The 21,776-nt window shown below is 40.1% G+C and overlaps 1 protein-coding gene across 3 annotated transcripts in view; it reads left to right on the plus strand.

Moving 5' to 3' along the window:
• The window catches only part of LOC148842720 (zinc finger FYVE domain protein), a 154,659-nt gene that overhangs the window by 110,432 nt on the left and 22,451 nt on the right, over positions 1-21,776 (plus strand). For all 3 annotated transcript variants that reach the window (XR_016103586.1, XM_088959033.1, XM_088959034.1), the window contains exon 28: positions 10,745-11,110. Coding sequence is in view for 2 of the 3 variants with exons in the window: in XM_088959033.1 (XP_088815159.1) it covers positions 10,745-11,110 (366 nt within the window). In the remaining variant the exon portion in view is untranslated. The remainder of the gene's footprint in view (positions 1-10,744; positions 11,111-21,776) is intronic.

Here is a 21,776-nt window from a genome sequence, read left to right on the forward strand (position 1 = left end):
CTGCAGGAAGATTAGGCGAAATTTCAAAATTTTCGCTCTCTCCCATCTGGGAATCGCATTCCCTATTTTAGAAAACTGCATTTTTAAGGATCATTCTTGAATCCAAAACCGGATCAGATCTAAAACCAAAAGAGGAGGAGAGGGATATACCTGATACGAAGTAGCAGTAACTCCCAATGAAGGTGTTCACGCCCAAGGAGAATACCAAAACCCGCTTCCACCGAAGATGACACAGTGTGTAATGAAGCAGGATCAGCAGGTTGGCTCTTCAGCAATAATAGAACAGGGACTAGTGAACACAACTTCAGATTTTTTCTTCAGCTAAGAATCAATATCAATAACCTTTCTTGATCAATTCCTCAAGAGGAGATCGAACTGGGTAGGGATGGCAAGAATAGGAGGGAATTCTGCAAGTTGTTGTGTTGTGTATAACTAAGGAATCCGCCCCCTTTATTTATAGCCTTCTCAGGATCAGCCTCCTAATCCAATTAGGAGAGAGTTCCTTAATCCAAATCTGATATTTGGATTTGGACTCTTGAATGGATAAGACTTATCTTATCCTTCAACTAATCCTAATCAGATTATAAATCCTATCTTGCCTCCTTTTTAATTAACTAACTTAAGCCCAATTCGAATTGGGCTTTAGGCCCATTAAGTTTATGTACTCACTTACCCCTTAACCTACTGCCCATTCGGTTCTCTTTGTATGGCGTGGGACCCAAACATTGATCTACACATCAGTCCATCACCATGGGCTCTTAATGGGCCCAACATTTACACTAGATGGTCCTTAGGTCCAACCACCTTATGAAAACCCAAGGACTGTGGGCAGATGCAAGATTAGCCCATCAGGTATTATCCTTAATGGTCTTTACACTTAACCTCTCAACCTATAATGATCAAACACTGCCCGACAAGAGAGGACCTCTCCCTCGGCTGCAAGGAACAATGTTGCACTCTCTACTCACATGGATCCCGGGAATTAAAACCTTTTGCAAACTTTTTGAAACCATAATATATATATATATATATATATATATGTGTGTGTGTGTGTGTGTGTGTGTGTGTGTGTATATCTCTATATAAATATATTTTGCAAAAACAAATTTCAACAGTTGAAATCAAGTGCCGGCAGTTTAGGTTTCCATCAGAGAGTGCATTCCCTGATCGTTCACTTTGTCCGACAAAGGGGTTGATCCTATCACTATGATCACCCACTCAGGTGAATTCTCAAACTGTCCCAACATACCCAGGTTTTGACCCCCTCTAAGGATCTCACTGATTGGCATATAAAAGACGGCCCAATCCGACACCTAGTGCAGTACCATAATCAAGTCTAGGGGTCAGGTGTTAACATTCCAATTTTGCCCATCTATCTCCAAGGTCTAGGGCAATACTGGAATTTTGGTTCGGTTCAGGGTTCCAAGAAAACCCACACTGTATGTACCTCAGGTCTCACCCTGACAGTTTTGACAAGCCACCCCAACCAACTTGGCGGCACATCAGTGTCAGCCTTGGCAGGATAAATCTCCCCAGATCTATCCAACAACTGTGAAGATTCTAAACTAACAAGAGTCTCATAAGTTTCCAGTTTAAGGGTATTACACAGAAACACACCAAAACGCATGAATCAATTATGTACTTTTATTCATTACAATAAATGTCATCAAGTACATCAATCTGATTGGAGCTAAGGGCATACACTGTCTAACAGTCATTTGCTATATAGTCCTCATTGCAGGATGTTAGGGAAGAGATTGATAATCTTGAGGCATTTGAGTAGAGGGATCCATTTGATGTAGATCAATACAGGAATTTTATTCAGAATAGTCAAGTGTTTTAAGCCTTTGGCAGGACTGAATCTTGAGTTTGCTTTTAATCCTCCCATAGCATATTCACTTGTGCAGGATGATGAAAGACAGAGGGCAGCCATCATACAAATTTTTTTTGATAGTAAAATAAAATTAAATTTTCATTAAAAGAAAAGAAAAAGGTTACAACATATCCAGGTGTTAAGGCAACACCCAACTTTAGTGAGAAATACAATAGAACTTTTCAATTACACATCAAGACAAGCTATTCAAATTTCCATTTGAAAACTCAAACTTCCCCAAGATTTTCCCCAAAGTCCTCCCTAGTAACTTATCTAGACTTTGGTAATAGTGTAATACAAAGACCCAATCTGCAATAGATTTGTTCCTTCCTCTTATCTTTGGCCATGATGAAAATATTTCTGCAGGTATCACACCCCTTTCTTCACTCCAACCTTTTTAAAGATTCATGGGTCCCAGATGACCACCAACTCTCCCGAGAGAGTAGAGACCCACTGCATTCACTTCCATCCACTCCCCATCCTTAGGCCCCCATATCTCCTTCATTCTTATATCAAATGACTCCAGTTTTGTTTCCTGCAACAGCACCACATCTGGATTTTGTTTTCTCAAAATGTTCCTTATTACCCTTCTCCTCCTTTCATCTCTCAGGCTCCTTACATTCCATGAAACCAGCTTCATCTTTGATTTCAACCTCCAAACCTCACTCTCCCTCTATTCCTCATCAGCAAACCCTTCTTCCCTCCCTCTCCTCCCCTTCCTCCCATACCTCACCTCCTTCCCCAGTATCTTTCTTTCTATTCTGTTCTTCCCTTCTTCTCTCCAACTGTTCAATTGCCTTCCTCACCATTCCTTCACCTCCCAGGAAAAATAGGCCCAATAGTTTCCCAATGTCCATCTGTTTTCCCAATCTCCACCTTTTTATCCACACATAGAGAAGGTAGAATATATGGTCGATGACTATTATAAGAAGCCAAAGCAGTACACACCAAGGACCAGTTTCAGAAGTTGCATGCTCACCCAAAGTCAGAATGGTTTTAAGAATGGGAAAAAAATGCCAATGTTATTACTACTACTGATACTCAGACTTCCTCATCTTCATCCTTGACTTCCTTGGGGTCAAATAATTTCAAAATGATGGGGAGGTTGCGAAACCTTCTGGTTCAGCTTTAAACTAGTTTTGTATATAGCTCCTTTACCTCTGATACTTATTCCACTGCCTTTGCCAAACCATGTCACATATTTTCCGTGCCTCCTCTTTTGCTCCTACCCCATGGTTAGTTTATTCTGTAGACAATGATCATATGATCAGTATGTCTGCACTCTATTTTATTCTAAGCTATGCTTTGAGTAAAACAAAATCATGATAGCTGTTGGCTCCCATACTCCAATATCAGTGGTTGGTGTAGTTATTCACATTCTCCCGTTGTTTAGTTATTCACATTCTTGAGCTCCATACTAACTTTTTTATCCGCTAGCTCTCTACTTATCTTACCAAAGGCCTTAATTATTGTACAACATTCTCGTCATTGTGTTTTCTGGGGCATAAGCATAGGGAGATGATTAGAAGTCAAATTGGGGTCAATGGGGTCTACCTCCTAGATTAACAATCTAACCAATTTTGGAATATCAATCTCAGTCTAAAGATGTTATTTTTTATGATTAGTTGGGTTAATTAAAGTATGGCACTATAATCTCGGTCATCCTCTTCTTAATACTATTATTTCCTAGTTTGCCTCAATTTGTGTTTAGTTGAAGTATATAGTGTGAACTGTAGAAGCTTATGCTTGTTCTGATTGAGTCAGTTTTGTAGATGATAAGTTATCTATATTTGGATACTATGCCTTTATTAGAGGCAATAAAGTTTTTGGAGGACCATAAAATAATGTGTGGTTGCTCATTCTAGCATAGAAGCAAATTATAGAGCTATGACTTGTTTGGTTTTAGAGTTATGGTTAAATAGCCTTCTAATTGAGCTGGGAATATAGTTTAAGATGCTGATAGTCATATTGTAACAACCAAGCTGCCATAAACAATTCTCAGAATCCAGTCCAATGTGATCAGACCAGGTACATTGAGGTAGATAAACATTTCATCAAAGACTGTTGTGAGTGGGGACATGTGTCTGCCATTTGTAAGATCGGGCGATCAGTTGGCTGATTGTCCTCCTAAAGGAGCTTGTGAGCATAAGTTTGAAGATAACCTAGACAAGTTGGGCATATACAACATCTATGCTCAGCTTGAGGGGGAGTGTTAATCAAGTTGTGAGTCAATTGTGGGCAAAACTGTAATTCAAATAACTTCATATTTAAGATATTGGAAAGGTACATTAGACACCTTCTCACCCCTGTTTCTGCTAATTCTTCTTTTTCTTTTTCTCCCACTTCTTCCTTCTCCATTCTCTATCTTCTTTTCTTCTTCATCAAACATCAGTAAATTTCCAATATACCATACATTTTCTCAAAAATAAAATGAAATTAGAAGTCAATGAACTAATTATTTTTCCAAATAAAAATGCAATGTTGGAATTAACTAATGAGTAAAGTTTCCTTTTCTCTCTTTTGATATGTTCAGTTTATATGCTTTTGTTGTTAAGAGCTTTATGAATTATTATTTTACATGGGGAAAATATTTAAAACTTCCCTTGAATTTATTTGTAATCTGAAGAGCTATACTCGAAGTAGCAAGGAAGAGAAGAGAACCACAGAACTTAAGAGAATGTCCAACTGTACTATCCAGTCGACCAGTCCTTTATTTATAGATGAATATAGTACAAGGTACAAGAAATTACTGGGATGCCCCTGATTAGTGATGGGACACCCAGATGACTTAAATCATTAAACAGGATTAGGCCCATTAACACAGGCCCAGTTACAAGATAAGTTAAACATAAGAATGGGCTCTCTTATCAGCCGAGCATCACTCTAACATTCTAACACTCCCCCTCAAGCTAAGCATGAATATCAATCATGTTTAGCTTGCCAAGTATGTCCCTGAACTTCGTTGATGCCAGCCCTTTAGTTAATACATCTGCAATCTGCATCTCTGATGGAGTATAAGGCACACAAAGTTCTCCTGAAATAATTCTCTTTCTGACAATGTGTCGATCAATTTCAATATGTTTTGTCCTGTCATGCTGCACAGGATTGTTGGCAATGTTGATAGCAGCTTTATTATCACAATACAGCTTGAGAGGACCCTCAGTCTTGATACCAAGCTCATTAAGGAGAGTCCTGAGCCATAAGAGTTCAGCAACCCCGTGTGCCATAGCCCGGTATTCTGCTTCTGCACTTGATCTAGCCACAACATTATGCTTCTTACTACGCCATGTGACTAGGTTTCCTCCCAAGAATGTACAGTAACCTGAGGTTGATTTTCTGTCTCCAACGGACCCAGCCCAATCAGCATCAGTGTAGGCTTCAATTTCAAGTCTGGTGTTTTTTCTGAATAGAATTCCTTTCCCTGGGCAAGTCTTCAAGTATCTGAGGATTCTTTCCACTGCTCTCATATGAGGGGTCTTTGGTGAGTGCATGAATTGACTGACAACATGCACTGCATAGGCAATGTCTGGCCGAGTAAGGGATAAGTATATCAGTTTTCCTACCAACTTTTGATACCTTTCCTTATCACAGTATTCCTCACCCATTGATTCTTGTAATCCATGGCTTGGTTCTATTGGAGTGTCTGCTGGCCTGCACCCCATCATGCCTGTTTCCTCTAGGAGATCTAGCACATACTTTCTTTGGCATATGTAGATTCCTTCTCTTGATCTAGCAACTTCAATTCCAAGAAAGTATCTCAGATTTCCCAGGTCTTTGATCTCAAATTCTGAGGCTAAGAACTCCTTCAGCCTCTTCATCTCTTTCACATCATTTCCAGTAATCACCATATCATCCACATACACAATGAGTGTTGTAAGTTTGTCATCCTGTCTCCTTGTAAACAATGTATGATCTGCACTACTCTGAGTGTACCCTACTTTCTTCATGGCCAAACAAGGTCTCTCAAACCATGCCCGGGGAGATTGCTTCAAACCATATAATGCTTTCCTTAGTTTACATACCTTCTTTCCAACATCATATCCAGGTGGGGGTTCCATGAATACTTCTTCATGAAGATCACCATTTAGGAAGGCATTCTTCACATCCAGCTGATGAAGTTCCCAAGAGAATTTTGCTGCTAGTGACAGTAGAACCCTGATTGTGTTGAGCTTTGCTACTGGGGCAAAGGTTTCCTTATAGTCAATTCCTTCCTTTTGTGTAAATCCCTTTGCCACAAGTCTGGCCTTGTACCTCTCAATTGACCCATCTTCCCTGTGCTTTACTGTGAATACCCACTTGCACCCAACAGTGCCTTTCCCTTCTGGCAGGTCCACCAATTCCCATGTCCTTGCTTTCATTAGGGCTTTCATCTCCTCATTCATGGCTTCTTTCCACCTTGGATCAGATGCCGCCTCTGAATACCTGGAAGGGACACATACAGAGGAAAGAACAGACACAAAGGAATGATAGGCAGGGGATAAGTGTGAGTAAGAAACATAATCGACTATGGGATGCCGAGTGGTACAAGAACGAATAGGCTTACGGAGAGCAATAGGAAGATCCAAATCTGAATTGAGTGAATCAGAATTACCTTGGATTGCAAAGACAGATTGATCTGAGTTCAACTGGTTGCAATCATGAGGTTGAGGGGCCTTCTTCCTTCTACTGTATGTAAGTATCTCTTTCTCTTGTTTACTGGAACCTTCAGAAGCATCAGCCGAATCTGGAGAAGCAACTGGTACAGTGGAAGTCTCACTAGGTTGACCCGGAATGTTACAGCTAGTAGTAGTGGAAGGTGATGAAATGGGAACAAAAAAGAAGGGAGAATGAGAATCCTCTTCCAACCCACTACTCTCCCCCTGAAGAGGATTCTGAGAAGACTGGAAATAGGGTTGAGACTCAAAAAAGACTACATCCCTAGTGACATATTTTTTCTTGGAGACAGGATCATAACACTTATACCCCTTCTGTGTAGGAGAGTACCCCAAAAATATTCCCTTTGTAGCCTTAGGATCTAGCTTGGTCTTCTTTGGATCTTTCACATGTATGAAGAATGTACAACCAAAAACTCGCGGGGGAAGAGGAAATTCTGGAAGAGTGGGACACAAAACAGAGAAAGGGGTCTTCATACCCAGTACCTTAGATGGCATCCGATTTATCAGGTATGATGCAGTGAGAACAGCTTGAGACCAATATTGCTTGGGCACATTGTGCTGGAAAAGAAGGGCTTGAGCTGTCTCCAATAGATGCCTGTTCTTGCGCTCAACAACCCCATTTTGCTGAGGGGTGTAAGCACATGATGATTGATGTAACATGCCTGCATCTTTCATGAATGAGTTCAGGGATCTTTCAAAGTATTCAGCTGCATTGTCTGAACGGAATTGCTTGATCTTTTTATCAAATTGTGTTTCAACCATCTTGCAAAACATCATAGTTATCCGAGGAACTTCTTCACGTCCTTTCAACAGATAAATTCAAGTGCACCGAGAATAATGGTCAATAAAACTGATAAAGTAACGGAAGCCATCAATGGAAACAATGGGTGAAGGACCCCAAACATTAGAATGAACCAAATCAAAAGGGGCTTGAATTTCATTACTAGAAATTGGATACATTGATCTACATTGTTTTGACATTTGACACACATCACAAATTAAACTCTGACTCGGAATGCCCTTACATAGTTCGGGAAACAACATTGCTAAGGAAGAAAAGGACAAATGACCTAGCCTAGCATGCCACAAGTGCAGCCTAGCTATTGACTCCACACTTTCCGGACTAGTAGTAGAAGCTTGCAAGGCTGAGTTGACATCTTCATCAAAATAGTAGAGGCCCCCATACTCATGACCACTCCCAATCGTTATCCTCGTCAATCTGTCCTGGAAGACACAATGAGAAGGAAAGAAAGTTATATTGCAGTTCAAGTTTTTTGTAAGCTTTGAAACAGACAACAGATTTGAGGTAAGACTAGGAACATGTAGGACTGATTTAAGAGAGAGATCCTTGCTTAGGTCAACCACCCCCTTTCCAGAGATGGTGGAGAGGGACCCATCAGCTACTCTCATCTTATCCTGGCCAGACAACAAATGATATGTGGAGAATAAGGAGGACATATGTGTCATATGGTCAGTGGCTCCGGAATCAATCACCCAAGAGGTAGAATTAATGGAACTAGATGCACTAAATGCAGAGGTTGTACCTGATTTGGCAAAAGAGGTGGAAGCTAAAGAATTGTTCTTCAGACGGGCTAATGCCCGACTGAGAACCTCTACCTCACTAGCTGTGAAGCCCAAAGTACTTGGTCCAGAGGAGTCGGCAGCCTGCCTTGCGGTGGAAGATGACACTGTTTGAATACTCTGTGAGTTGTCACTACTGTTGTTGGTGGCAAGATTCCCACTTGCTGTGTGGCCCTTATGTTGCCTTTTGTCCTTTCTCAGAGCAGTTGGCTTCAGATGAGGGTACAGGATCCAACATTTCTCGTTTGTGTGTTTCTCACCACCACAATGTGTACACTTGAGGGACTTCTTGTCTGAAAATCTATTCCCCTTAGTGGAGACTAAGGCTGAATGTTCTCCAGGTAGTTCTGTTGACTGTGTCTGGGAGTCAACTTGCATCTCCTTTCTCCTTACTTCTTCATTCCTCACCAGGTAGTAGACATGGTGAAGCTCAAGTAATTCATCTCTCCCTAGAATCTGTGACCTTATACCTTCATATACAGGGTCAAGACCCGCCAGAAACTTGAAGGCTCTGCCCTCCTCAATCTGCTTATCATGCCTCCCCTTATCATTAGCATTTTCCCAATCCAAAATCAAATGGTGGTCAAGCTCTTCCCAGAGGCCTTCCAGTGTTGCAAAGTAGGTTGCCACGGACATGTCTCCTTGCCTTAGGGCTGCAATGTCTTGGTTCAGCCTGTAGATTCTAGCATTGTTCTTTTTTTGGCCATATGTCTTAGATACTTTCTCCCAAATTTTAGCAGCTGTGGGGAAGTGATGAACAGTTCTGGCCACCCTAGGAATCATAGAGGCCAGCAACCAAGACATGACTGTGGCATTTTCCTTGCGCCACACGGTGTATTCAGGACTGCCAATTTCTGGTTGTTTCTTGTCTCCATCCAAATAGCCTGTGAGGTCACGAGAGGTAATGAACAGCATTGCTGAGACAGACCACTCTCTGAAGTTATACTCATCTAGCAGCACACTTGTAATCTGCAAGCTGTGCAGATTAGGGTTTTCCAGGTTTGAGGACCTTGTAACAGGTCTGTTATCTCTAAAGGAAACTTCACCGGATAGTGAGGACATCCTGACTTCAGTCCAAGAGTTGTTCACAGTGCTGTAGGTGGTTCTGTTTAGGACTGGCCGAAGTGGTCACAGTGTTCACAGTGCTGGTAGAAGTGTTTACAGTTCGGGTACTGTGCAGTGCTGTTTAGGGCTGGTCGAAGTAACTAAACCAGTTCACAGTGCTAGTAACTGAAGTTACTTCAGTTAGGGCTTGTTCTGCAACCTGAAGTAACTGTGCAGTGTAGTAACTGAAGTTCACAAAGTAGGACTGATAGCCGACCTGAAGAGAATCTGTAACTGAAGTTACCACAGTCCTGCCCAAGTCTTGCTGGGGCACGAAGCTGCAACTGTAGAGAAGGCTAAGTCTTTGCCACTTGTTCTGCGCAAGTCTTGCTGGAGCACAAAGCTGCAACTGTAGAGGAAGCTCTCCCCCTTTCGGCTAGTGCTAGGACTGCTGAAATCAGTCCTCAACTAGGTCTGTCCTATACAGACCTCTCTTAGTAGCCCAATAGCTACTATTTGCTGGAGATAATCTAAGTAGGACATCTACTTCTGGGTCTTACTTCCCTTGAGTCCTACAGCCAAGAGAAACCCTAGGTTTGAACTTGCTTTACTCTCTTACACTCCTAGGTCTTCACTGCAGCAACCTAGAAAAGGAAGAGAGAAGATGAAAAGATAGCAAGAGAAAAGAGTGCGCCTGTTGAAACCAGGAAGGAGCTAATGCTCTGATACCATGTAATCTGAAGAGCTATACTCGAAGTAGCAAGGAAGAGAAGAGAACCACAGAACTTAAGAGAATGTCGAATTGTACTATCCAGTCGACCAGTCCTTTATTTATAGATGAATATAGTACAAGGTACAAGAAATTACTGGGATGCCCTTGATTAGTGATGGGGCACCCAGATGACTTAAATCATTAAACAGGATTAGGCCCATTAACACAGGCCCAGTTACAAGATAAGTTAAACATAAGAATGGGCTAATAAGAACTCTTATCAGCCGAGCATCACTCTAACATTCTAGCATTATTGACAATATCTAGAACTTTCACCGACTTTTGGAATGTGAATAGACATCCATATCAATGGATTTCCCTGCTTCCTTATTGTATTATATAATATATGACTTCGAAGCAAATTATTGACATTGGACAAAAAAGATCAAATGGCGGCACTTATATGACCCTCTAGATAGGACCATGATTCTTGTTGTAAAATAATTTTTTGGGAGAAGAAAGAGAAAGGATTAATGGTTTGATTGGCATATATTAAGAGTATTTGTCATGTTAAATATGAAATGATGTCAGTAGGTCAAGGTTATTTTTGTCATATAGAAATTTAGGTCTGGTGCACTGCTTCCATTATAAGACCAGACAGAGACTTAACAGTAGAAAGGTGCATGATTCATAAGACATTATGACTCTTTGGCAGTATTTAAAGGAGATTGGAGGAAGCTTTGTAAGTAAAGCCAGAAAAGGTTTTAGATAATTTCTCTTTTATTTATTTTGATTCTTGAGATACATATTGGGAGATAATAATTTTTCTGTAACATTTATGATGTATCTAAATTGTATTCTTCATTTTCTTTTTTGCAGTATGCACGCCAACATTTGCTTGGTTTTATGTTCAGACATGGTCACTACCATGAGGCTTGTATGCTGTTTTTCCCTGAAAATGCTGTTCCTCTACCACCCCAACCATCATCAGTTGGGGCAGTTACTGCTGCTTCATCCCCTCAAAAGCCTGATCCTTTGGCAACTGATTATGGGACCATTGATGATTTGTGTGATTGGTGTGTTGGTTATGGTTCTACACCTGTTTTGGAGAATGTCATTTCAACAAGATTGTCCTCTTCTTCACCACAGGATGTGGCAGTGAACCAGTATACTTTTGCCGCACTTGCTCGCATATGCATATATTGTGAAACTCATCGGCATTTTAATTATCTATACAAGTTTCAGGTACATGAAACTCCTTTCTTATTTAGAACCACTTGTGCATGTCAGCCTCTCTCTGTGTGTTCTTGCTGTTAATTTGGAAAGTGTCTGGATTTGTGCATGCCTTCATACAATAATGTTGTAACATAAGCTGGAATATTTGCTTGTTTCTTCTTCTGGATAGTGATCTGTTGTCCCTGTGATTAATTAATTATTAGGAATTTCAACTAAATAAATAGTTTAGTTTTTTCATGGTTGAGTTATCCTAGTGTTTTTGGTATGCAAAATTATGAATCGAAATAATTATGTTTTAATGGAAAATACCTTTCTTGAAAGTAATAAGCATTTTTGTATTAATAATTATGTATCATTGGAATTACCTTAAGTGTCTTGGGAATTCCTTCTATTTAATTTCAATAATGAAGATGTGATTATATTAACAGTAAAAAGGAAAAGGTGTGGGTCTAAGGAACCCTCAGACTTTGGGAAAGGCACAAGAGTTCTCTCTCTCTTTTTGTTTTCTTTTGATCGGTAACAGTTCAAAGATATTGGATGTTTCGGATTAAAAGAGATATTATTTACTCCAAATAATTCCATGGTTTTTTGGTCAGTGAATATTCAATTTTCTTGCTGTTGTTAACATATACAAAATTTGATGGTTAAACAATATCCCTAGTGCAGCTTAGATATTCCAAGCACCCAAGAAATGTGGCAACCAAGCAATACCTGTTGGAAAATGCAATGGTGCACAAAAATGGAATTAAGGCTCAGTTTGGAAGGAATACAAATACAAATATGTAGAGTGAAAAACCTTGTATTTTTATTTGTATGTATTTGTACTGTACAATATCTGTATTTGCACTCTTTCCAAACTGAGCGTAATCAAGAAAATGTATGCATCATCAAATTGTATTGGTGTTTATTTTACAATTATGTTTTTATTGTGTGATGCAACAAAATGTTTATGTAATTATAGTGAGTTGGTGGACCCATTTTACCAGAGTCCTATTATCCCAAGATTTTGGGTCAGATGGATTGACTATTAGATAAATACTGACATCATAGACATGCATATAAATGCATACTAAAAGTCCAAGTGAATGCCTTAATCCAATTACAGGCTATGGGAAAATTTACAATGCATGTGAATACTTATCAAGACAAATAATGTGCAAATGTTGCCTCCACGCCTTAATCTTTATTTTGCTGGTGAAATGTTGGAGTTGAGAATCATAATAGGAGAAGGTAGATGAAGAGTCAAGGGAAGATGATGGCAATCATGTAAACTTTGAAGATTTGAAGACCAAGGTGGTGGTTATTCGGGGTGGACCAAATAACATAAGTGTTGAAACCTCAAAAGGTGTTAAGATGTTTAAGAAGGTCCAAGGGAATGGGCTGAGTTCCAGATATAATGAACGTTGGCCCACGAGAGGAGATGACAGTTGAGATTTTGACTCTGCTAAAGGTACTGCTCTGAACCTAAGGGCTAAGGAAGAAGAAATAGGTCGAGCGAAAGAAGATCCCAGGTAAAATTGGAGAGCTAAGGGTTTTGACAAGTAATCAAATCAACGTGTGAGGAATAGGAGATTTTCTTTGACACATAACCAGATATAACTATAGGGTGGTAGATTTGACCAAGGAAGACAAAGGTAATAGAGATGACAAGGTGATTGAGATAGAGAAAGTGATAGAGATTTAATTCAATGAAGAGAAGGGCAACAAAACTACCATGGTAGAAGATGGGAGTGTTCAAGATGTGAAGCTGGTCGAGAATGGGGTTCAAGATCTGGGTGTGGAGAAGAAAACAGACCTTGAGATTTCGGTAATGAGGGTTTTGAGAGTGAGAGTTTCGAACCTTACTCCCTCTTAGCACCCTAACACTATTTTATTAAGATAAATTTGAATAATTACAAGGAGGCCCTTAGTTGGGAAAGAAATTACAAAGAACATAACATAGAAAGGATGGGCCCGGAATAAGGCCCATTACAGAAAAGAACATAAATAGTAAGAAAGAATAAACAGCCTATGGACCATTTGGCCCATCTTCTCTACACTCCCCCTCAAGCTAAGCATAGATGTCAATCATGCCAAGCTTGCTAGTATCATGCTGAAGTTTTGCCTTGGGAATGCCTTTGGTGAGAAAATCTGCCAACTGTCCTTTAGATGTGATGAAAGGAAGACATACTTCACCCGAAGAGACCCTTTCTCTAATGATGTGTCGATCAATTTCAATATGCTTAGTTCTATCATGTTGTACTGGATTGTGAGCAATGTTGATGGCAGCCCGATTATCACAGTACAACATCATTGGCTTGTCATGCTCAACCCCAAGTTCCTTCATCAATGATTTTAGCCATAATAGTTCAGAAACTCCATGTGTCATGGCCCTGTATTCTGCTTCAGCTAAAGACTGAGCAACAACCAATTGTTTCTTGCTTCTCCAAGAAACAACATTACTAGCCACCAAGCTTCAATACCCAGAAGTAGATCTTTTGTCATCAATGTTTCCAGCCCAGTCAGCATCGGTGTAGGCTTCCAAGTTTCATATGACCATGCTTAGCAAACAGAATTCCCTTTCCTGGGGAGCCCTTCAAATAACATAGGATTCGCTCTGCTGCTGCCATATGAGTGTCTCGTGGAGCATGCATGAATTGGCTAATGCAACTGACTGCATATGCAATATCTGGCCGAGTCATGCATAGGTACAGAAGTTTCCCAAGAAGTCTCTGGAAGATTCCTTTGTCTTCTAACAAAAGAAGTCTCTGGAAGATTCCTTTGTCTTCTAACAATGTCCCATATGAGGCAGAGAGTTTATGACTCATATCAATAGGAGTAGCGACTGGTCTAACACCTATCTTTCCAGTTTCAGAGAGCAAGTCAAGGACATACTTCCTTTGGGAGATAAGAATCCCATCCTTGGATCGAGCAACTTCTATGCCGAGGAAGTATCTTAGTTCCCCCAAATCTTTAATCTCAAACTCTATATAGAGGAAAGATTTTAGATCATGAATTCCTGAAACATTTACCAGTCACTACAATATCATCTACATATACAATGAGGTATACTGCCAGAGGTCAACTCCTCTTCACAAAAAGAGTATGATCAGACTATGTCTGCACATAACCAAAGTTAACAAGTGTTGTTCTAAATCTCTCAAACCATGCTCTAGGGGACTATTTTAGTCCATAAAGGGATTTCTTCAGCCTGCTTACCTTTCCTTTCATATCAATTTTCGTACATCCCTGGAGGAAGAGACATATAAACCTCCTCACGTAATTCACCATACAGAAATGCATTCTTCACATCCAATTGATAAAGGGGCCAATCAAAGTGAGCAGCTAAAGATAGAAGAACCCTCACAAATGTCATCTTGGCGACAGGTGCAAAGGTCTCCAAATAATCATTCCCATATGTCTGTGTATAGCCTTTTGCAACCAGTCTGGCCTTGTACCTTTCAATGGTGCCATCAACTCGATATTTGATGGTAAAGACCCACTTGCAACCGACTGGATCCTTTCCTTCAGGCAAATCAACCACTTCCCATGTGTCATTCTTGTGTAGGGCATCAATTTCAGACCTCATAGAATCCCTCCATTCTTGAATATTAAGAGCTTCTGACACAGACCTGAGAATAGGGTTAGAAGCAACAGAAGATATATAGGCAAAGTATGAAGGTGAAAGCAACTTGTAAGAAAGGTGCTTGGAAATGCAGTGAGCAGTGCACTTCCGTTTTCCTTTCCTAACAGCAATGGGAATATCAAGGTCAGGGAAGGATGATTCCAAGGGTGCTGAAACTGTACCTGTTGTCTCATCTGTGACTGGAAGTGTATGAGGCTCATGTGTTGTAGGAGAAACAACCTGCTCATTTCTGGATCTCTGCCTTTGATACACCTTGGGATTGAGGATAGGACGAGGAGGTAAAGGTGGAAGAACACTGGGACAGGGAGAATGGAAGAGCAAACACCTATGACAAATCCTCCCCCTGTGGACAATGTCCATCTGGAGAGGAACCATAAAAGGGAGAAAGCTCATCAAAGGTGACATCCATTGAGACATACCTGTGAAAATTTGAGAGAAAAAATGAATTGTTTGTATTGTATTGGAAGGAGCATATACACAACTTTATATAGAATTACAGAGCTAATTTATAGGGTGATAAAATAGGAAACTAACTTTTCCTAAAAAACTAATTTCTATATCAGTGGGATTCTCCAATTAATATCCCATTATTCTAGGATATCCCATGATTCTAGGAAATTAAGTTTCCTAAACTGATGGACCTAAAATTGTGGAGAATCAATCAGAGAGTCAATCTTCTACTTTCCAACACTCCCCCTCAAGCTGGTGAATATGCATCTTTCATTCCCAGCTTGGAGATAAGTCCTTGGAATGCCACACTGCAAAGCTCTTTTGTCAGCACATCTGCCAGTTGACCATTCGTTGAGACGTATGGAGTGCAAATCAATCCGCTATCCAACTTTTCCTTTATGAAATGCCTATCTATCTCAATGTGCTTTGTCATGTCATGTTGGACGGGATTGTGAGCAATGTTAATAGCTGACTTGTTGTCACAAAATAATCTCATTGGACCTTCCCATCTGATCTTTAGGTCTTCCAAAATTATCTTGAGCCATAGTAATTCACATACTCCCTGAGCCATTGCCCTGAATTCTGCCTCCGCACTTGATCTAGCTACCACATTCTGCTTCTTACTCCTCCATGTCACAAGATTTCCTCCAAGGAACGTACAGTAACCTGTAGTGGACCGCCTATCCATGGGAGAGCTTGCATAATCTGCATCGGTGTATGCCTCTAGGGTTAATCCAGTGTTTCTTTTAAACAAGATTCCTTTGCCAGGATTAGCCTTTAGGTAATGTAGTATCCTATAGACCGCCTGTAGGTGAACCTCTTTCGGGTTGTGCATAAACTGGGTAGCCACGCTCACGGCATATGCTATGTCTGGCCTTGTGTGGGCAAGATATATAAGTTTTCCTACTAATCTTTGGTACATTTCCCTATTCAGGGTTGGATCTTCATTTGCTTCTCCCAATTTGTGATTTGGCTCAATCGGTGTGGAGGATGGTTTGCATGCTAACTTTCCTGTCTCTCTTAAAAGATCTGTTACATATTTCTGTTGTGAGATAAAGATGCCTTCTCTGGAATGAGCTACTTCAATCCCTAGAAAATACTTCAATCTCCCAAGTTCTTTTATTTCGAATTCTCTGACTAGGCATCTTCTCAAGGCTTCCTTCTCCTTTTCATCATTTCCTGTCACAATTATGTCATCGACATATACCAAAAGAGTCGTGACTCCCCCTGCATCCGAATGCTTTATAAAGAGTGTATGATCTCCCTGACTTTGTTTGTATCCGATGGCAAGCATACCTTTAGTAAATCTTCCAAACCACACCCTAGGTGATTGCTTGAGACCATATAGTGCTTTCTTCAACTTGCAAACTTTATTTCCTTTTAGATTTCCTTTGAAGCCCGGAGGAATATCCATGTATATCTCCTCTAAATTACCGTGAAGAAAAGCATTCTTTACATCAAAATGCTCCAAGACAGTCGAAATTAGCTGCTAGTGACAACAAAATTCTTACCGTATTCATCTTAGCCATTGGAGCGAATGTCTCCTGATAGTCAACACCATAGGTTTGTGTATATCCTTTTGCCACGAGTCCTGCCTTGTATCTTTCTAGAGAGCCGTCTGACTTGTACTTTACTGTGAAAACCCACTTGCAGCCCACGGGTTTCTTTCCTGGTGGTAGGTCAACAATTTCCCATGTTTGATTCTTATCTAGAGCCCGCATCTCTTCTCTCATAGCATCTTTCCATTTCTCATCAGATAATGCCTCAAATAAAGTATTAGGAATATGAATGGTGTTTAGACTAACTAGGAAACTCCTATGTGATGGTGAGAATTTTTTAAAGGACACAAAATTTGCTAAGGGATATAAGGGATGTTTAGTGCATTCTCTTGTGCCTTTCCTAAGGGCAATAGGAAGATCTTGGTCAGATGCTAATTCAGAAGAAATTTTTGGAACTGTATTTACCTCATTCTCAGGATTAGGAGTTGAATCTTGAACCTGCACAAGATTAGGATCCTGATTTCTTCTTCTTGAATATACCTGCAATCTCATAGAGTCACAAAGTTCATCATTCTCTGTCATGGGTCTGGTATGAATGGGTGAAGAAGTTGGTTTGGTTTGAGGTGGTTCAATAGGTGCAGATACGGATTGAACTGGTATAGATGCTGAGTTTGGGTGTTGAGAAACTGTAGGTAGACCAAACGGGAACAAATCTCTGTCCTCATCTTCAATGAATGACAAAGACTCCCCCTGAAGATAAGGTTGAGTGAAATATGGTGTTTTTTCTTCAAAAGTGACATCAATAGAGACAGAATTTTTTAGTAGGTGGGTGGTAACACTTATAACCCTTTTGGGTGGATGAATAACCCACAAAAATACACTTGACGGCTCTTGGATCTAACTTCCCTCTATTATGGGTATGAACATGGACAAAAGCAGTGCATCCAAAGATTCTTGGGGTGAGATTATTTGTTGTACGTAGATCGGGATAAAATTGAGAAAGTGTTTCCATTGGTGTTTTAAATCCCAACACCCTCGAAAGTAATCAATTTATAATGTATGCGGCTATAAGCACAGCTTCCCCCCAATAGGTTTTTGGAACATGCTGGTGGAAAAGTAAGGCTCGGGTTGTAGCTAGTAGATGACCATTCTTCCTTTCTGCTACTCCGTTTTGTTGTGGAATATTAATGCAGGAGGATTCATGGATAATCCCTTTTTTTTGAAAATATGGGGATAAAGTTTGGTTGAAATAATCCCGTGCATTATCCGATCTAAATCTTTTGATTCTGACCCCAAATTGATTTTGGATCATGTTATGGAAATTTGGGAGTACACTACTTACATCTGATTTAGATTTAAGAAGAAAGATCCAAGAGACCCTAGTGCAATCATCAATAAAAGAGATGAACCATCGTGAGCCAGACACATTTGGAACTGTGGAGGGTCCCCATATATCACTATGGATCAAAAAGAATGGGACTGAACTTCTCTTGTTACTGATTGGAAAGGGCACACGCTTGTGTTTTGTAAATTCACACACATCACAATGAAAATATTCAACACTCAATCCTTTAAACAATGAACATAGTTTTCAGAATTCCAAAAGATGGATGTCCTAGTCTAAAGTGATGAAGCCAAATGGTGTCTTTGTTGGATGATGAAAGGAATGACAGAGATAACTTATCCTGGACAATATTTGATTTGCATGATTCTTCAAGATAGTAGAGTCCATTCTTCTCCTTAGCAAGTCAAATCCTCTTTCCCGAATCCTGGTCCTGAAATATACAGTAAGAAGGATAGAAAAGCACATTACAGTTCATGCCATGGGTGAGTTTTTGGATGGATATCAGGTTAGTAGACAATTTTGGAACATGAAGAACACTTTTTAGTGTAAGTGATGGATTAATATGGATATCCCCAAGGCCAGCTACGGTAGTAAGGGAACCGTCTACAATGGCTATTTTTCGATTGCTTGGGCAGGGGGTATAAGTGCTAAAATGTAGTGAGGAGTGAGTCATATGATCTGTGGCTCCTGAGTCAATAACCCATAAATCCCTAATAGGTTAATCTGAGACATTTAGTCCGTGAGGAATAGAAAATTTACCTAAGATTGCAAGAGAGTCTGTACCACTAGGTTTCTCCAACGATCCCAGAAGCCCCCTTAACTTTTCGATCTCCTCCTTATTGAACTCAGTCTTGTCTGGAGGCTTTTCTTGGCTCGGCTGATTTGTGGTGAAGTTAGCTTGACTTCGACTCTTCTATTGTCCTCCTCGATAGCCCCATTCCCTATTCGATGGTTTACCATTCAGCTTCCAACACTTCTCTTTGGTGTGCCTTGGTTTCTTGCAATAGGTACACCAAAGAGACTCCTTGTTGTCCCATGCAGAGGACAAATCTGTCTTCATTCCTTCCAGTATTTTCGGTTGTTCCATCCTTGTAGTCATGGTTGAACCTTCTAGTACTTAGGGTTCAAGCATAACCCCCCTATGGCTTTCTTCAGCACGAATCAGAGAAATAGTCTCATTTAGAGATGGTACCTCTTCTTTGCCGAGAATCTGGACCCTAACTTGATCAAATTCTGCGTTGAGTCCTGCAAGAAAGTCATAAACGCGATCTTTTTCGATAAAACTCTTTAGGATTGCTGCATCCGCTGCGCATTTAGTCTCAATGCACCGATAATGATCGAGTTCTTGCCACAAGTTCTGCAGTAAATTTGCATACTTGGTAACTGTCTTGCTGCCTTGTTTAGTTGCTCCAGTCTTGACTTTGATTTCGTACACTTGTGCTGCATCACGTGCTTTTGAATATGTTTGTCGGACGGCATCCCAGATCTCTTTAGCCGTGGAAAAAAACATACATGTGTCGTTGATTTCAGAGTTCATTGAATTCCATAACCATGACATGATCATGGAGTCAGCTTCGTCCCATGCATCAAATCTTGGATCTCCTTTCTTCGGTCCCGTCCCTAAGAGATGGCTAAGCTTTCCTTTTCCCTTTAAATATGTTCGAACAAACTGAGACCACTTCAAATAATTTTTCCCGTTCAACCTATATGCTGCCTGAATGTTTTGTAGGTCGCCAGATGCTTGATGTGAGGAAACTTCTTCCGATTGTGCAGTGGTATTTGATACAGTGGCTTCCGACATATTGGGTGGGCTTCTAGAAAGAGAGAAAAAACAGACAATGAAGGTCTGAAAAACTTAGTAAGGGTTGGCGATGAAGGCCTAAAGAATCTTTCAGCCAATGTAAAAAAAAGGTAACTGTAATGCTCCACCAAACTGAAGAGTGGATCGAAACCACTCAAAATCAAAACTGATCCAAACCAAACCAAAGGGATTCAGTAAATCTGCTCTGGGCAACACCAGATCTAAGATTTCAGACTGATCTGATGTCTCTACAAAGAGATCCAAGAAAAAAGGATGAATCCGATCTCGAAGAAGAATCAAGGACACTCAAGAACCTCCCAAATACTGTTAGAGAGTTCTTGAACCAGCAGCAGAAATGACCAAAGAGATACTATGTGTGGATTAAGTCGTGACCAGCTCTGATACCATGTGAAAATTTGAGAGAAAAAATGAATTGATTGTATTGTATTGGAAGGAGCATATACACAACTTTATATAAAATTACAGAGCTAACTTACAGGGTGATAAAATAGGAAACTAACTTTTCCTAAAAAACTAATTTCTATATCAGTGGGATTCTTCAATTAATATCCCATGATTCTAGGAAATTAAGTTTCCTAAACTGATGGACCTAAAATTATGGAGAATCAATCAGAAAGTCAATCTTCTACTTTCCAACAATACCGAGTGCCAATCTTTGGATCAAAACAACAGTAACCCTTCTGTGTGGGGGAATAACCAAGGAAGATACACTTGTGGGCTTTGGGTTCAAATTTATGCCTTTAGACACTTGGAACATGTACATAACAGGTGTTGCCAAGGACACGAAGAGGAATAGGAAAAAGATCATTGTCCGGATTAAGGAGATTGAAGGGAGACTTAAACCCTAAAACCCTGGATGGCATACGGTTTATAAGGTAGGTGGCTGTGAGAACGGCATCACCCCAAAACCTTGTAGGAACATGTGAGGCAAATAAGATACTTCTTGCAACTTCAACAGTATGCCTATTTTTCCTCTCAACAACTCCATTCTATTATGGGGTCCTAACAAAGGAACTTTGATGAATAACCCCCATGTCAGAGAGATAGCAAGATAGGTTCTTCTCAAAATATTCTTTTGCATTGTCAGATCTGAAAATTTTAATCCGGGTATCAAATTGGGTTAGAACAAATTCATGGAATTGTCTTACAAGTCTTGGAACTTCATCACGGGATTTCATCAGGAATATCCAAGTGAATCGAGAAAAGTCATCAATAAACAATATAAAATATTTGTAGCCACCCATGGAGGGTAAGTGGTAAGGCCCCCACACATCCAAGTGCACAATATTAAAAGGAAAAGAAGATCTTTTATTGCTTAAAGGATAATTGTTTCTACAATGCTTTGATAACTCACAAGACTCACAATGAAGACTGGACAAACTAATTCCCTTAAACAGTTCAGGGAATAGATGATCAAGGCAGAAAAAGACAGATGACCCAAACGACGATGACACAACATAATCCGACTAATAGACTTTGAAGAAACAAACCCCAAAGCAACATTCCCAGGATGATCAGTGCATTGTCCTGGAGTATCAAGCAGGTATATTCCATTCGCCTCATGGCTACTCTCAATCACCTTCTGAGACTCCAGATCCTGAAAAACACAGTAGAAAGGAAAGAAGGTTACACAACAGTTTAGTGACTTGGTTAAACTACTTACAGACAACAAATTTGTATTTAGTCTAGGTACATGAAGGGCAGAAGGTAGGAACAAGGAATCTGTAGCCTTGATGGTTCCCTTCCCAGAAATAGGGGAAAGTGAACCATCAGCTAAAGTGATTTTATCACGTCCAAGAAGCAAGTCATATGAAACAAACAAGGTAGAAAGGTTGGTCATATGATCAGAAACACCTGAGTCAATAATCTAAGGGATCTTAAGATTACCTGAAGTGGTTGCATGATTGGCAGAAGCCCTTGTACCTGAATGAGCA

This window comes from Nelumbo lutea, chromosome 8 (assembly GCF_056320005.1).
Source record: "Nelumbo lutea isolate HS-2025 chromosome 8, American lotus-T2T, whole genome shotgun sequence".
NCBI lineage: Eukaryota > Viridiplantae > Streptophyta > Magnoliopsida > Proteales > Nelumbonaceae > Nelumbo > Nelumbo lutea.